The 18,714-nt window shown below is 32.4% G+C and overlaps 1 protein-coding gene across 1 annotated transcript in view; it reads left to right on the top strand.

Annotated features, from left to right (window-relative positions):
- LOC139503513 (neurobeachin-like protein 1) overlaps nucleotides 1-18,714 on the top strand; it is a gene marked incomplete in the record, with an annotated part of 102,496 nt that overhangs the window by 38,284 nt on the left and 45,498 nt on the right. Inside the window, 11 exon segments of the mRNA XM_071293304.1 lie at nucleotides 1,193-1,481; nucleotides 3,503-3,591; nucleotides 4,162-4,251; nucleotides 5,848-6,016; nucleotides 7,050-7,183; nucleotides 7,627-7,783; nucleotides 10,390-10,492; nucleotides 11,105-11,258; nucleotides 14,457-14,615; nucleotides 15,849-16,008; nucleotides 17,449-17,537. Coding sequence (XP_071149405.1) covers nucleotides 1,193-1,481; nucleotides 3,503-3,591; nucleotides 4,162-4,251; nucleotides 5,848-6,016; nucleotides 7,050-7,183; nucleotides 7,627-7,783; nucleotides 10,390-10,492; nucleotides 11,105-11,258; nucleotides 14,457-14,615; nucleotides 15,849-16,008; nucleotides 17,449-17,537 — 1,593 coding nt within the window.

Genomic DNA, 18,714 nt, shown 5'->3' on the forward strand with positions numbered 1-18,714 from the left:
TTTGGTTCGTAGTTTTAGTCTTAAAAGACCGAGACAAAAAACTTTAGTTCCTAAGTGGGATCTTGGATTAGTTTTATCCTTTTTAAAAGCTTCCTCCTTTTGAACCAGCAGAAACAGTAGATTTAAGGTTTCTTTTATATAAATGCTGTTAGATTTGGTTTCTGGTCGGAGAAGGAGTGAAATCCATGTCTTCTCCATTTCTGATGCTTAACAGGAATAAATCTTCTGTAACTCTTTTAACGGATCCTGCTTTTTTGGCAAAGAATCAGATTCCAGATAAGGGTGCAGAACCAGTCGTGATTCCTGCACTCCCTAGTGATTCCATTTCTGTACTTTTATGTCCAGTAAGAATCCTTTTTATTTATCTGGATAGAACGAGTAGTTTACGTTCTGTTTCTAACTCAAGATTCTTTATTCCTATTAAAAAAGGAATCTCAGATCTTTCTGTTAAAAATATTTATACTTGGATATGCAAATGCATATCTTTAGCTTATAGTTCTTCTAAAGTAGAACTCTTGAATAGTTTTGATATTAAAGCTCATGATGTTAGGGTATTTCTACATCGTTGACTCTGTTTAACAGTGCATCTTTAGAAGAGGTACTGTCTGCAGGTTTCTGAAGAAATGAGAACTCTTTTATATCTCATTACCTCTATGTCTACTTTTGCTGAGAGCTTATGCTCTCTTGGACCTATAGTTTCTGCACAAAGATTGAACTTTCCTCCTGTTTCTTCTGTTACAGGGGATTCAGCTTTACGTTAAATTCTGTTACTCAGAATATATGATTGTAACGTATTTAGAGCTATAAAATATTCAAATTTTAAAGTAAATTTGGATTTTATTAGATAGATACTTACCATCATAAATTATAGGTCCCACCCGCCTCCCCTTCATCCCCTTTCCTTACTTTTCTGTCCTGTGGAAATTGAATGGGAGAATATGGGTAAACAGGAAGATAGGTCCGGACCAGTGAGCGTACATTTATTTTTAGTCTGGTTATTTCCATCTGACCTATGACGCAATTGGGGTTATACTCAGAATTTATGATGGAAAGTATTTATCTAATAAAATCCAAATTTACTTTACAATTTGAATATTTTTTGGTAGAATTTGATCATTTCTGTTGGATTGTTGTCTTCTTTTAGTTTACCCTAGATTTCCGTTTATACATATTTAAATGTTTTATATTTTAGCCATTTTCGTCATGCTATATAGGATCTCCTTGTCCAAAATCAGCTTTAGCTGCCATTGCTGACCAAATAGATTCTAACACCAATGCAGAGGTAAAGAAAAAGTCACCATTCAAATTCATCTTTCCTGGCCAATCAAAACCTAGTACTGAACCTGGTGTCAAAACTGTTGCTACTGGTACACAGAATGAAGAATGGGGTTCTCCTATAGTACTTCATGGACAAATAGGATCAGTTTGCTTATTTCATGATGTGATAACACCATCTCAGATTAAAACACTTTATACATTAGGTAAGTGATGGTAATATGAAGTATATCCAGTTTGGGATCTCAGATAGTTGAAAATGGTAAGATCAACTATTGTGCATATTGTGTTAAAAAAAACTGTGCACAACTATACTTACACAATATTCAGACGTAGATTACTTTTATTGAAGCTCGAATCCTCATATGGAATTTACTTAACCCATATATATCTTATTAGATGACTAGAACACTATGTAACGAACTTATCTTACAGACTATCTTAACATGTGATATTTAGACTAGCTGCCTATCAAATTGATCAAGTCTTCATTACTGTTAGCATTAAGAACCTACTTCTATTGTTCTATCCAAAAGTAAATGCCAACAATAACAACTTGTTAGCTTTAAATGTGTTTCATGAATTTATTTTTATCTTTCATCATTAATTCCATTGTCTGTTGAAACCTTTAAGAGATTTTCTCAGCATTGTGTTGTTTCTATAAAGGGATATGTAACACCACTACTAACTGTGTATTGAAATAAGCCCCGCCTACCTACCAAATATGGAACCCTACTAACCTAATACATGGTCTCGACTCGGTTGGTTGCTTTTAATCAATCACATTCCTAGAAATGTATATGTGGTAAGATAAAATTAATTGATCAGTTACGCTTCGGTCTCAATCAAATACATGCAGCAAAGCAGATTCAGGCTTGGTATTGGTCTTGTTTAAATATGCTTTATCTTAGCCATTAATAGAAAATCAATCTTATTTAAAAATTTGGTTTGTTTTGAAACTTAATAGTGTATTTATATTTTTTTAAAGTTTTTACCAATATATCATTTGCCATATTTTGGTTTTCATGAATTGATATTAAGGTTTTATTATCAGCAAACTGAAAGGAGATAATATGCATTTCAAAATGTAACTTAGCTCTAAAATGATTGAAATAAAGCAGCTAAGTTTCTAATTTTTCGTTTCAACCTTACACAAATGGAATAATTAACATATTATAAACATGGAGTAAATCTTTAGGATTTTTATCGGACTGCAAAGATTTTGTTATGATATGATGTTGTCTCATCTGAAGATTCATTTGATTTTTGGACATTAACTTTTGTTTAAGTGAATGGATCTCTATATATACCCAGAAGGTTGGGATTAAATTTGAGGGTTATGGTACCAACATAACTTGTGTGTAAGAGTGTGGATCTCTGGAATTGTACCACAAGATTCCATATCACAAGAGGAAGGGGTAATTGTCCCAAAAGTTCAGGAATTAAGGGCAAAAAAACAAGCACAGAGCTTCAAATAAAAATTGGTGTTTTTACCCATCATTTTTGTTGAGACTTCGAAATAGCAATCCTACATGCCATTGTCAGTGGCATCGTGGACGGCATCACTGGCATCATCTACAAATGTTCACTCTGTAAAGTTTCTGAAATTTTAATAAAAGTTTTTAATTTGGCAGGCTCTACCTTGTTAAACTATTTAGGATATTGTGCCCTATTTTTTAAATTGGTCTGCATTGAAATTCAAATGGTCCAACATTTGTTTGATTTCATCAAGAACTGAGTTATTCGGCTCTATGATACGCTGAATCATATTGTGCATTTAGAATTTTTTTTTATTTTGGACCCTGTTTTGAAATTAGTCCTTATCAAGGGTTCAAAATTAAACTAAAATTAAATTGATGTTATTTTTTTATATGCTGAATCTAAAATTGTTGTTAAATTTTGGATATACACTTGGTAATTTAATTATCCAAATTTTCAAGATCTTTGATCACATTTATTGTGTCAGAAACCTGTTTTATGTCAGAAATTTGATCACAATTCAAATTCAGACAGTATCAAGCTTGAATATTGTGTCTCAACTTGCCATAACTGATCAGGATTTGACCTGCAGTATTATCAGGCTGCACTCAGTAAAGCATTTTATTGACAAATTCTGTACACAAAAATGACAATATAAAGATATAGAAAGATGTGGTATGATATTATTTCTTATTTTGTTTGGGAAAGTGTACTACTGATTTAATGCAAATTCTATTTATATTTACAGGACCAAATAAGATGAATATTTTTGATGATGATGACCACACAGAACTGAATGATTTAGTCAATAAGTCTGTACTCTATTACTCAGCCAAGGTCAGTAACAGATAATAGGGCAAACACAAAGAATAATAAACACCTTTATTGTGTAACCAAATGATTGGACAGTTCCTTTTTTAAACAGTTAACTCTTCAGATGATTGGATAATCATGTAAATTTGAAATACTACTGTATCTTACATATTTGACATTAAATGGGTTGAACTCAACTAGCATTGTCTAGAAGTTGAGATAATTTATTTCATGCTGTCACTGACGTTTATGCTAACACCTGTATTATTATAAATGAATCAACTGATGTAAGAACTATGATTTTCTTAACTTGTCCTATTTTGTTTTAAAGCCATCAAAGGAAACTAGCACTTTCATGATTCTGTGTGATAGAATCTTTGAATGAAGCCTTTAAAAATTTGTTCTATTAATGAATGCAAAAAACAGAGTTTACAAGCTTAGTGACTATGCTTGACTGAGTATCCCAATGTTCCTATTAGCTATTCTAGAAACTTACTGATGTCTTAGTTTTTGGTGGGTGTGTTTAAAAAGCATGCAACTGCTTAACTTCATTTAGGCAATGGAATTATAATCATGATTATTGTATTTTTAAAGGCTCACAAAGATGGAGTAGTTGTTGATTTGACTGGAAATCTGCACCATGGACATTTGATTGGCCAGTGCTGTGTCACATGGGACATTAAGGTAATATATGGTTAGGAGAATAAGATAATATATGGTTAGGAGAATAAGGTAATATATGGTTAGGAGAATAAGGTAATATATGGTTAGGAGAATAAGGTAATATATGGTTAGGAAAATAAGGTAATATATGGTTAGGAGAATAAGGTAAGATATGGTTAGGAGAATAAGGTAATATATGGTTAGGAGAATAAGGTAATTGTTTTTTGCAGAACCATGAAATCAAGTATCCAGGGAAATTCCATTTTTCCTGAATTCTCAAAAAGTTGATACCCATTAAAATGAATGAAATCTACAGTATTCAACTGTAGACAAGTGTCCATGCAATATGTATGACCCAAATTATAGATAAGTTGTAAATAAATTTAATCTCATTGTTTTAAACATTTTTTAAAATTTCTTTTTTTATTAGGTAATAATTTTTATACGCCCATCAAAATTTTGACGGGACATATTATGGTATACAAATGTCCGGTGTCCGTCCGTCCGTCCGTCTGTCTGTCTGTCTGTCCAGCGTAAACATGTTGCGCCGTAACTTGAGAACGACTTATCCAAATTTCATGAAACTTAATATAGTTGTTTCTGATGGTGGTCAAATGATCTGTATACTTTTTGGTGAAAATAAGATTAAAACTTTTTGAGTTACGGCACTTTGTAACTAAAACAGAGGTGTGTTTTTTTTTTCACATGTCGCACCGTATCTCAAAAACAATACTTGATTATGGCTTAAAACTTTAAACACTTCTTAGTTATATTAATCTTAATATCTGTATACTTTTTGGTGATGATTAAAAATTTTATTTTTGAGTTATTGAGTATTTTGTAAAAAAGGGGGAGGGTTTTTTTACATGTCGCACCATATCTCAAAAACGATTTATGATTATTGCTTTAAACTTTACACATGTCTTTGTTATATTAATTTGAAGATCTGTATACTTTTTGGTGATGATTCAAAATTTCATTTTTGAGTTATTGAGTATTTTGTAAAAAAGGGGGATGTTTTTTTTACATGTTGTGCCATATCTCAAAAACAATTTATAATTATTGCTTAAAACTTTACACACTTCTTTGTTATATTAATCTAAAGATCTGTATACTTTTTGGTGATGATTCAAAACTTTATTTTGGAGTTATTGAGTATTTTGTTAAACAGGGGAGGGTTTTTTTACATGTCGCGCTGTATCTCAAAAATAATTTATGATTATTGCTTAAAACTTTACACACTTCTTTGTTATATTAATCTAAAGCTCTGTATACTTTTGGTTTTGATTCAAAATTTTATTTTAGTGATATTTAGTTTTTTGTAAAAAAAAAAAAAAAACAGGGTTGGGGGTTTCACATGTCCCGCCGTGTCTCAAAAACAATATATGGTTATTGCTTAAAACTTTCTCTGAAACTATTTATGATTATTGCATAAAACTGCCACACAAGACGTCGGGCGTATCATGCGCTCATGGCGCAGCTGTTTATTTCTTATATGGATATAACCTTTTCTCATCTGATTAAATCTAAGTCATAAGTAGGATCTTTTTGATTCTACTGGTTGGTTGCATAAAATAACATTTGAAAAAACATTTTCTCTGTATCATTTTTTTGTAGGATGTAATTAACTGTATTGGAGGAATTCAGGTTTTGTTTCCATTATTGGAGCAGGTGAACAAATCGCCTATTCCTGAAAACAATGAAGTCACCACGCTTTCTAATCCTGTAACCATTTCACCCACAGATGATGATTGGCTACTGATACGTCCTAGCAGTTCTTATGCTGGTGAGTCATTAACAAAATTGTGTTGTCTCCACTGACTGGCTACTGATACGTCCTAGTAGTTCATATGCTGGTGAGTTATTAACAAACATGTGTTGTCTCCCCTGACTGGCTTCTGATATGTCCTAGTAGTTCATATGCAGGTGAGTCATTAACAGACATGTGTTGTCTCCCCTGATTGGCTTCTGATACGTCCTAGTAGTTCATATGCTGGTGAGTCATTAACCACTATGCTGTCTCCCCTGATATGCTTCTGATACGTCCTAGTAGTTCATATGCTGGTGAGTCATTAACAAACGTGTTGTCTCCCCTGATTGGCTTCTGAAACGTCCTAGTAGTTCATATATATGCTGGTGAGTCATTAACAAACATGTGTTGTCTCCCCTGATTGGCTTCTGAAACATCCTAGTAGTTCATATGCTGGTGAGTCAAACAAACATGTGTTGTCTCCCCTGATTGGCTTCTGAAACATCCTAGTAGTTCATATGCTGGTGAGTCATAAACAAACATGTGTTGTCTCCCCTGACTGGCTTCTGATACGTCCTAGTAGTTCATATGCTGGTGAGTCATTAACAAACATGTGTTGTCTCCCCTGATTGGCTTCTGAAACATCCTAGTAGTTCATATGCTGGTGAGTCATAAACAAACATGTGTTGTCTCCCCTGACTGGCTTCTGATACGTCCTAGTAGTTCATATGCTGGTGAGTCATTAACAAACATGTGTTGTCTCCCCTGATTGCCTTCTGATACATCAAATTAGGCAGATAATCTGTTAGTCTGATTAATAGTAGTTGTATCAATGTTTTCACATCTTATTTCCATGGTGATTAATGGCTTAATGGGGAAGCAGCAAATACCAATTTTCAAGTCTTTGATTGAGTTCGCCTTTTATGGAACCCTTAGATCTCCTACATTTGAAGGGAACAGTCTACCCAGAGACTGCTGAAACAGTTGAAAAATGTATGAAGATAAAGAGTAAAAATTGGATAGACAGTAAGTATATTGGATTCAATTGTATTACTATTATCTGTTTTAGATTCTAAACTAGAACAGAACCAAGCAGCAGGATTTTTGACACTTTTAAGACATATGTTACACACAAGTTCTACAAACAGGGACACTTTCACCAGAATAAATGCGGCGGCAACAATTGGGGCAATATTACAGAAGGTAAAGCACATGTTACAGCATAAATTGTAGGTTCCAAAATCCTAGTCCAAATCAAGATTCCAATATCTACTAGTAAAAAATAGGATGATTAATAAAACAGTATTTTGATGTACTTCATAAAGGAATTAACTTATAATTAAACTTGTCTTTTCTAAGACTTTCCAAACATTTGATCAAACCTGTACATAACCTTTGTGGTAAGTGTAAATGAACTTCTTGGACAACTTTACTTTGCTTCAATAATTCCATTGCAAAGAAAAATATAACAAGTTACTCCTTTACTTTAAATCTATGCAAGTGAATTACTCCTTTATCTCAGTTGGTAGAGCAGTAGCTTGTCATGAATTGGGTACTTGGATGGATTACTGACTTTTTCAGTAATTAATTTGGAAAGGCAAATCATTCTCTCCCATTAAACTTTTTTTTTTCTTGTTTTCTTGTAGGTGAACTGTAAGCTGATTGACGTGCATGTTCTAATGTCTGCTCAGTTATTGGTAGATATGGCCACAACCACTAGTCGTACTCTTCTGCAACACTTATACCAATATATTCTGTTTGACTTCAGAATTTGGAGTAAAAGTCATTTTCCTATACGAATAGGTAAGAAAATAACACTACCTGTCAATAGTTTGGTTGTCAAAAAATACAAGAACACTATTTTTAACAGATATATCATTTTAAGTTGGGGTATTTGCGAAAAATACCAGTCGAGGGAATGTTAAATTTCGCGAGCCCTAAGGCGAGGGAAATTCATTCTCAAGACTGGTATTTTTCGTAAATACCCCTCAAGAACATGCTATATCTGTTTTATTACACCGAATGTTAATGTTCAAAAATGCACTGATGATCATGACATTACAAGCGTCCAGTCGGATAGAGTATCTTTTGGCAAATACTACGGCAGAGAGGGTAAAAAATGGCATATCCTTTTTGCATATACCCCGGCGGCGTAAAAAAATGAATGGTATTCATTTGATAACAGTAAATTGGTGAAAATACACTGGCTATCAACCAATCAAAACCCAGGATTCTTACATAAGGTGTAATTACAATAAAAATTCAAACTATATTGATATTAAAACTATTGAAAGTGGAACATAACCATGTCTATTGTAAATAAAACTGATCTTTTTTTCAAAAACATAATCATTTTAATTATATGAAATATGGATATTTATGAGGTTTTTTACTCCCACTTTAAAAAAAAAAAGGTGCTTATACACCCACTTTATAAAAGTGCTTTTGAAAAGTGTGGGTAAACTGTTTAACCCCTGTCTGTTCAAAGTAGGGGTAAACTGTTTAACCCCTGTCTGTTCAAAGTGGGGGTAAACTGTTTAACCCCTGTCTGTTCAAAGTTGGGGTAAACTGTTTAACCCCTGTCTGTTCAAAGTGGGGGTAAACTGTTTAACCCCTGTCTGTTCAAAGTTGGGGTAAACTGTTTAACCCCTGTCTGTTCAAAGTGGGGGTAAACTGTTTAACCCCTGTCTGTTCAAAGTGGGGGTAAACTGTTTAACCCCTGTCTGTTCAAAGTTGGTGTAAACTGTTTAACCCCTGTCTGTTCAAAGTGGGAGTAAACTGTTTAACCCCTGTCTGTTCAAAGTTGGGGTAAACTGTTTAACCCCTGTCTGTTCAAAGTGGGGGTAAACTGTTTAACCCCTGTCTGTTCGTTTGTCAGTCTGTCAGTCTATCCATCTGTGTCCTATGAATATTTTTGTTGCATCTTTCTCAGCAACTACATAACAAGGATTTATGAAATGTATTTTCAGGTTTTATATAGGTCAGATATAGTGTGTGATGCATTTTCAGATTCATCACTCAACTACTTCCTGTTTACCAATTTTATTTGCTGGGGGTATCATCAGTAAGCAGTAGCTTTTTTTATCCCTTGGGCCTTGCACTATATGGGATAGAGTAAGGGTCTCTGTCTAAGTAAACACACCAATACACAGAGATTGTCTGATATAGTTATTCATACATGCCCCAAGTATGACCTCTTTGTCTTTGGCAGCCACTAAGTCTGATATACAGTTATTCATACATGCCCCCAGTATGACCTCTTTGTCTTTTTCAGCCATTAACTTTTACAAAGATCATCTATGAAACCATAGATGTAATACGATGGGTATTACATCTATGATGAAACTAATGGGACCATTTTACAAATCTAAGTGCCAACATGGCTAAAAATAGAGAAAAAATGGCTAAAAAAGCAAATTTTGTCTATTACATGTATTTAAAAAACTACTATAAAAGAAAAAATCTTACAGGGACTTAAAAAGTTCTGAGAAATGTGGTCTATTAAGGGGGCTCCTGGGTATAAATGAATTTTTTTTTCTAATATAGGATTTCGCTATATTTTTTCATAAATGAACTTTATCATATACTTAAAAGAAAAATGAAATAAAAAAATGGGGTCACCGTTCATTTAAGCTAAAATCTGCCTCTGGAAGAAGCATACATTTTTGTTAATGTCCTTTTTTTCTGTTGAACTAATAGGAGAAAAAGAGGAAATATCGAAATAAAAAAATAACCTAATATAAGAAATCACTTAAATTTTACAATTATTTACTTTATGTACAGCTTATTTGAAAATAATAATAAAAAATATAGGTCACCGATGAGTTAAAAAAGATATTTCAAATTTAAGGCCAAAAAATGGCATGTTTGCACCAAAGGGAGATAATTTGGAGCTTTTTCAATTTTTAAAGTCATTTGGGGCCAAACCAAATCAATTTTTTGGGTTGTTTTTTGTACCATATCATAAAGTTACAACTAATAGTGTAATAAATAAAATTTGTAATAAAAAAATAAAGGTTTAATTTTTTGCTAAAATTTTTGTACCCATGAGCCACCTTAATATGTATTTTGTGTTTTCACATCTGTTGCTCATCAACCTCCTCTTTACTGATACTTATGTCATGAGCAATAGTTTACAGTTCAAATTGTTATATTTATATGACTCATTGCAGTTTACATTTGTATTCTATACATGTATGTATTTTGTAGGACACAGTTTATATTTGTATTCTAACAGTGCACATGTCTGTATTTTGTAGGACACAGTTTATATTTGTATTCTAACAGTGCACATGTCTGTATTTTGTAGGACACAGTTTATATTTGTATTCTAACAGTGCACATGTCTGTATTTTGTAGGACACAGTTTATATTTGTATTCTAACAGTGCACATGTCTGTATTTTGTAGGACACATCCAGTATCTGTCTACAATAATTAAAGATGACAAGAAGTACTTCAGGAAGAAGTTTGGTGTACAGTTTATATTGGATGTAATCAGAATGTATTATAGGTAAAGTAACTACTAAGGTTTATTATACTAGAAAACAGGCCTGTTATTTTTTTGTGAATTTTTTTTAAATCAAAAAGGAATGTATAAAACACATAATAAAAATTCAACCAAGTCCAAGTTGTTTGAAAGCTAATCCCCCAGGGACATTAAAAATGTAACTTTAAAAGCTTAGTAGATTAGTATACTATACAAAGTGACAGGATAATAAAATTGAGAAAGGAAATGGGGAATCTGTCAAAGCGACAACAACCGACCATAGAGCAGATAATAACCAAAGGCCACCAATTGGTCTTCAATGTAATGACAAACTCCCATACCCGTTTTTCTGACCCAAATTTTTAAATTGGTTTCTGTCATTTCAATTTAGAAAAGGTCACTTATATCAAATATGATCGTTTTCAGACCATTAGTTTAAAGTAAATTAAATTTAGATATAAAATTGTCAATCCTCCACAAGACAAACAAAATAATGAACAAAAGACACATAGAAATTAAAAAAAACAAAAACAGCCAGAAAAAAACAACAAAATTGATGGATATTAGAATATGGAACTACATAATACTAAAGATCATATAAGACAACCAAACATTTCTATATTTCCTATTTTCCAGTTCTGTACGAGATAGTGGTCTTTCATCAGAAGATTCTAAACAGATCCGTGTATCTTTATTTAGCCTGGTGAAGTTTTATATAGCAAGGGAAGTAACTGCTGATGAACTTTTACACATAATAGGTTTTCTTGTGGTGGCCAAAGAGGAAAATATGGTAGGTTCCAATATGTGTCTTTTTTTGTATCCATCAAATCAATATTTATTTTTATGATTGTTTGGCACCATATCAAAATTATTAATTGCAAAAAAAAAACTCTTATAAGAAAAAGAGAAAAGACATACATTTCAAAATCTAATAGGAACAGAGCTCTGTATTGCCATTATTTACCTTAACAACTACTAAATCTAATAGGAACAGAGCTCTGTATTGCTATTCTTTACCTTAACAACTACTAAATCTAATAGGAACAGAGCTCTGTATTGCTATTCTTTACCTTAACAACTACTAAATCTAATAGGAACAGAGCTCTGTATTGCTATTCTTTACCTTAACAACTACTAAATCTAATAGGAACAGAGCTCTGTATTGCTATTCTTTACCTTAACAACTACTAAATCTAATAGGAACAGAGCTCTGTATTGCTATTCCTTACCTTAACAACTACTAAATCAAATAGGAACAGAACTCTGTATTGCCATTCTTTACCTTAACAACTACTAAATCTAATAGGAACAGAGCTCTGTATTGCTATTCTTTACCTTAACAACTACTAAATCTAATAGGAACAGAGCTCTGTATTGCTATTCTTTACCTTAACAACTACTAAATCTAATAGGAACAGAGCTCTGTATTGCTATTCTTTACCTTAACAACTACTAAATCTAATAGGAACAGAGCTCTGTATTGCTATTCTTTACCTTAACAACTACTAAATCTAATAGGAACAGAGCTCTGTATTGCTATTCCTTACCTTAACAACTACTAAATCAAATAGGAACAGAACTCTGTATTGCCATTCTTTACCTTAACAACTACTAAATCTAATAGGAACAGAGCTCTGTATTGCCATTCTTTACCTTAACAACTACTAAATCTAATAGGAACAGAGCTCTGTATTGCCATTCTTTACCTTAACAACTACTAAATCTAATAGGAACAGAGCTCTGTATTGCTATTCTTTACCTTAACAACTACTAAATCTAATAGGAACAGAGCTCTGTATTGCCATTCTTTACCTTAACAACTACTAAATCTAATAGGAACAGAGCTCTGTATTGCCATTCTTTACCTTAACAACTACTAAATCTAATAGGAACAGAGCTCTGTATTGCCATTCTTTACCTTAACAACTACTAAATCTAATAGGAACAGAGCTCTGTATTGCCATTCTTTACCTTAACAACTACTAAATCTAATAGGAACAGAGCTCTGTATTGCCATTCTTTACCTTAACAACTACTAAATCTAATAGGAACAGAGCTCTGTATTGCCATTCTTTACCTTAACAACTACTAAATCTAATAGGAACAGAGCTCTGTATTGCCATTCTTTACCTTAACAACTACTAAATCTAATAGGAACAGAGCTCTGTATTGCCATTCTTTACCTTAACAACTACTAAATCTAATAGGAACAGAGCTCTGTATTGCTATTCTTTACCTTAACAACTACTAAATCTAATAGGAACAGAGCTCTGTGTTGCCATTCTTTACCTTAACAACTACTAAATCTAATAGGAACAGAGCTCTGTATTGCCATTCTTTACCTTAACAACTACTAAATCTAATAGGAACAGAGCTCTGTATTGCCATTCTTTACCTTAACAGAGCTCTGTATTGCCATTCTTTACCTTAACAACTACTAAATCTAATAGGAACAGAGCTCTGTATTGCCATTCTTTACCTTAACAACTACTAAATCTAATAGGAACAGAGCTCTGTATTGCTATTCTTTACCTTAACAACTACTAAATCAAATAGGAACAGAGCTCTGTATTGCCATTCTTTACCTTAAGAACTACTAAATCACTTTCAGTGATGAAATAAATAAATGATAACTTCATTTAAAGGTAATAAAACATTTTAAATGTCAACTGAATTATACCACATTTAGATTCAGGCAGAAGAGAAAGGCTTGGTTAAAAACCATTGCAATTATCATTGAAACCTTTTAAGGCTTTAGACTGATGAAGCAAAAGATACATTTCCTTCTAATTTCAATTTGTCTTTTGAGTCTCTGCGTCATTAAAGACGTACTGCAAGGATGGATTAGTAGGACAACTTAACTGATACAGGGTATGGTGTATCACTACTTATGTTAGAGAGAGCTAGATAAACATTATTTGAAGAGAACTCAAACAACACAAAATCACAAAAAAATAGATAGAATAGTCACCATAATGTTTTTATAGCAGAACACACTTCTACAAGAATAGAAATACATTTTGTTAACATGTAATTAGATTCTGCTGGAAGGTTTAAAAGCATATGGACAATGATCTGTTTTATATCCCAGTATTATGGAAGTGGTTTTTATTGAAAACACTTTAGTTTCAGTGTTGTTTTGTTTGTTTATACATGTGCACATACATTGTACCTTTGAAATAATGTACAGTACAAAAAAATAACCAGCTTTCCTACCCTACTTGATATAATTTTTTTCTGGAACTGTCCTCCGCATTTATAGATAAGAATGAAATAAGATGTGGTCATTGATACAGCATTTAAATAATATAAGTTGACATAAAAAATAATTTAAATGAGATACCTGATTGTAACATGGATTTGAACATCATGCATATAAAGATATAATGTGAATCATCAAACGTATTGCACAGTACAAGATACCACATCACCTCTTTGATGTACTCAATCCTTCCTCGTATAATTTGTATTTAGAAATAATTTGATTTTCTTGGATTTGTGGTACTACAATGTATTTGAAACATTCCACTTATATTTGTTCCAGATATGTGAGATTTTAGACGTATTGATATCACTTCTAGAGAACCCACGTAAACATTCCACTTATATTTGTTCCAGATATGTGAGATTTTAGACATATTGATATCACTTCTAGAGAACCCATGTAAACATTCCACTTATATTTGTTTCAGATATGTGAGATTTTAGACGTATTGATATCACTTCTAGAGAACCCACGTAAACATTCCACTTATATTTGTTCCAGATATGTGAGATTTTAGACGTATTGATATCACTTCTAGAGAACCCACGTAAACATTCCACTTATATTCGTTCCAGATATATGAGATTTTAGACGTATTGATATCACTTCTAGAGAACCCATGTAAACATTCCACTTATATTTGTTCCAGATATATGAGATTTTAGACGTATTGATATCACTTCTAGAGAACCCACGTAAACATTCCACTTCTATTTGTTTCAGATATGTGAGATTTTAGACGTATTGATATCACTTCTAGAGAACCCACGTAAACAGGACCAGTTATTTTTGTTGTTATTTGAGGCAGACATGGGAGAGATGTTATATGGTTTATTGGTACACCAAGGATACTCAGTTGTATTCTATGAAAAAATTGTCAAGGTGAAATTCATTTTCATGTTTACAAGTGTACATATTTTAGGAGATGTAGAGTATACATCAATCAATATTTCACTCTCCTTCCCCCAAAAAAATCGGTAGAAGTAAACCATTATATGTCAAGGATCCTATGAGACAACTCTTCATCCAAGTCATGAAACTTATGAAAGTAAACCATTATAGGTCGAGGAACACCAAACAGAAAGCCCCCAAAAAATACTAGTGTAAAACCATTCAATTGGGAAAACCAATGGATTAATAATAGTTTATTTTGTTGTGTACCTTATGTACTGGAGACTCAAACCAGGAACTACGTGTTTCAAAGTCATCCCGTAATTGACTGACATAAAGAAGTCCTTCCCACTTCAATAACCTCTAGAAAAATGTGTTTAATCCTATAGTACTTCCCTAGCTCCTTACCATTGGCTACATATCTACCATGCACAGGAACAGGAAGCAATTATAGATATCAACCTTTAAATGATCCAAAGTTAATAAAAGTTGGCAATTAATTCAACAAAAAAGATTAAAGATCTTCCATCAACACACAATTCTCAAAATAAAGAAAAACAATGATGTATTTCTCAGACAACTGGGACAACATCCCTAATGCGCCTCCAAATGAGGAACTCAAAAGTTACTTGTAAAGAAAAAATCTCTGTGTAGTGATATTGGACATGTTTCTATTTTTTACAAATGACTGAGCTTAACCATTTGTGGTGATTAGGAAAGTAGAGGAACATAGAATAAATGTATAAAAACTACGGAGCTATTAAATGTGTTCAAAGTATTAAATTTTCAAGGAACTTATTGTGTTAAAAAGGGGATATTTTACCACAAAGAGCCGCATCACGAAAGGATGTTTGGGGTATGCTAATTTACGGAAAAAGTAATCTCACTTCGTACCCAAAAAAATTTAACCACATATCTAAAAATGTCACAGCTTCGAAACGATCTATCATACATATCCAAGTTTACGATATGGACTGAGCTACAGGGGAAAACGTTACCATTACCACCTATGTGAAAACAATTAAAGATATTGACCCATTTGTGACAAGGTTGAAGCAAATTTATAGTATTGAATAGCATTGGGTAAAAGAAAATATGTAGACATATTGTATAGTTGTTAAGATTTGATACTGGTGCCATCAGGGATCCAAGTGAAAACTGTTGTCTTGAAGAAAATATTTATTTGTAATAACTGATATTTATTTCATCTGTTTTATTTTACAGGTTTTATATTTATTGCTCAAGTCAGATAAAGTTTACGAAAAAAGTAAAACCCGTCTTCGGCTGGCCGAATGTGGGCATTTAGGAATTGTTGGCTTGATGCAGGGCATTGATATCTCTGGGCCAATGATCAAAAGATTTTTAGAACAAGTAACTTTTAACGGTAAGTGGAGACATTTACTATTTAAAAATAAATATATCAACAAAAAACTAACATGGCTTTATAAAAGTTGAGGAAATTATTGTTCAACAATATAAGAACTTGAAAAAGCCTAGGTTCCTATGAAATTATAAATATTTTTCAAAATAATATGGCAAAGTTAATCATTAGTTTTTGATAATCATTTATTTATTGAAAGTTCTTCGAATTCATTGTACGATGTAAACAATAATTATAAATTTACAATAAAATAAATTATGTAGCATACATTTTTAATAAGAAATTCTCTTTTGGGAAAATTATCTTGAGATATTCATATCCCTTTTCAAAGCTGTTAAATATTCTTGTGATGTTGCTATATGAAATTGAGGTATGATTAGAGGACAGGGTGGATACTTTAGAGTGTGGCTGACTATCTAGTTACAGTTTGTGTTATGCTTTAATCTTCAAGTAAGAGTTCAAGTTGCATTTCAAGTTATATTGAGTTGGAGTCACCATTCTAGTTAAAATTCATAATTTATTTAATGGGAGTATGTTTTATGCTATTTATTAAAAAGTAAGCTTTTTAATACCCCCACTAAGAATAGAGGCAAATATATTGGTTTGCATCTGTGTTTTGATACAAAACCGACTTGTTTTATTAGTCCCCTACTATCTGAACTGGCAAAGCTGAAGGGGACTATAGGTTTGAACTTTATCTGTCTGTCAATCTGTCAGTCCTTTGAGTTAGTAGTCCTCAATTTTTTCTTCATTCTTGAAGTTATTGATATTTGGTATTTAGTCATATCATGACCAGTTACAGATCAAGTTTGAGTTTTGTTCTGGTCTGTATTTCACGCGAGAAAACAGTTTCCCACACTCTTTTTTGTCATGCTTAAAGCATGGATTTGATATTTGGTATATAATTTACCATGACAAGCACTTCATCAAGTTCTAACTTTGTAGGTTAGGATGATTTTGTTGCTGAGTTATGGTCTTCTGACTTAGAAAATCAACATAAAAAAATCAGTTTTCCACTTTTTTTTATGCCCCTACATCAATGGAGAGGGTATTTAGTGTTACTCTTATTCATACATCCAAAAGTTTCTTACTTTAGTTTCTTTTAGTTGGTGAAACTAAGGCACAATGCTTATTACCAAAAAAACACAGATCAAGTTCAAATACTTTTATCATTCTCTAGTTATGTCCCTTAATTACATTAAATGCATATAGGAGCATTGTTTGTGTCATGGGACACATTCTCCATTTATTTCATTATTCTTGAAGATATTGATTTGATATTTGTTATAAAGTTTGACCATGACAAAGTTACCAAGCGTTGGTTGACTGTTATGGAATATCAGTTTTACAGATGATAGACAATATGTTATAACAGAAGTTACGATCATTAATCTTTTTGTGAAAATAAAGAATTAAATATAAAATCTTGCATATATTTTGTAGATACTTCACAGAATTACAACTCCGTTTTAGCAATACTACAGTTAATACATACTTGTGGATCTGATATTAAACTGGAAGCTACAAAACAGGTTAGTATGGTATTTAAACAGAACCATATTGCTCATTTATATATGACAAAATATCAGTTAGTTCTTGTAGACATATAGACAACATCTCTACTACACCTTAAGATGATCAACCATGTTTTTGTTACCATGGGGTGAAAACAGAATGTGCATGAAATATTTATGATATCCATCAAGTATTATTAAATGAAGTTGTTAATCACTAGAGTCTTCTCTGTAAGAAATGATGGCCCTTGTGTGATGTTTCATGTTCTGTCTTTTGGTGTGTATAAAGCACACTCTATCTTTTGGTGTGTATTAAGCACACTCTATCTTTTGGTGTGTATAAATCACACTCTGTCTTTTGGTGTGTATAAAGCACACTCTATCTTTTGGTGTGTATAAAGCATACTCTATCTTTTGGTGTGTATAAAGCACACTCTATCTTTTGGTGTGTATAAAGTACACTCATGCATACCATGCATCTCCTTTTTTGTCCTTTCAAATTGAGAAAAAACTTTCTTCTTGTGTATAACATGCAGAAAAAATCTGGATCACATATAGTCCCTTAATGCCTCTTGCAAAACTCTCAGAATTCTTTTTTGTTACTTTCTAGAGGTGTGCCTGAGACGAAGGTTTTATATATACTCCTATATATGAATATATGAAAACCGTTGTTTCTTATTTGTGTGTGTAACTATGTATTCTGTATTGTTTATTATATTTGTAAAAATGATATTATAATGATAATATATTATGCTCCTTGTGAGCCCATTTGATGGAAATAAAGCATCTTCTATATACAAAGTAAATTATAAACTTGAGAAATGCTTGATTGCCACACTTCTTCATCTCTAATTTGGACATGATCATTTCCAGGCAGTAACTAAACACACAAGAAAAATCAAAAGAACAGCTACTTTTATTTGCATATAACATTAAAAATCAGATATTAGAAGGACAGATATAAAACATAAAAACAATCAAGTTAATGCTACAAAAATATTTTCATCCTGCTTTCTCAGGGGCGGATCCAGCCATTTTAAAAAGGGGGGGTTCCAACTATATGCTCCCATTCAAATGCATTGATCGGCCAAAAAAAATGGGGTTTCAACCCCCGGATCCGCCACTATTTCTTGGTTGGAATTTGGCCTAAAAAATGTCTAAAAGAACAGTGTAGCCATACATGTTATGCACCCTC

The sequence above is a fragment of the Mytilus edulis genome, chromosome 14 (assembly GCF_963676685.1).
Source record: "Mytilus edulis chromosome 14, xbMytEdul2.2, whole genome shotgun sequence".
NCBI classification, from domain to species: domain Eukaryota; kingdom Metazoa; phylum Mollusca; class Bivalvia; order Mytilida; family Mytilidae; genus Mytilus; species Mytilus edulis.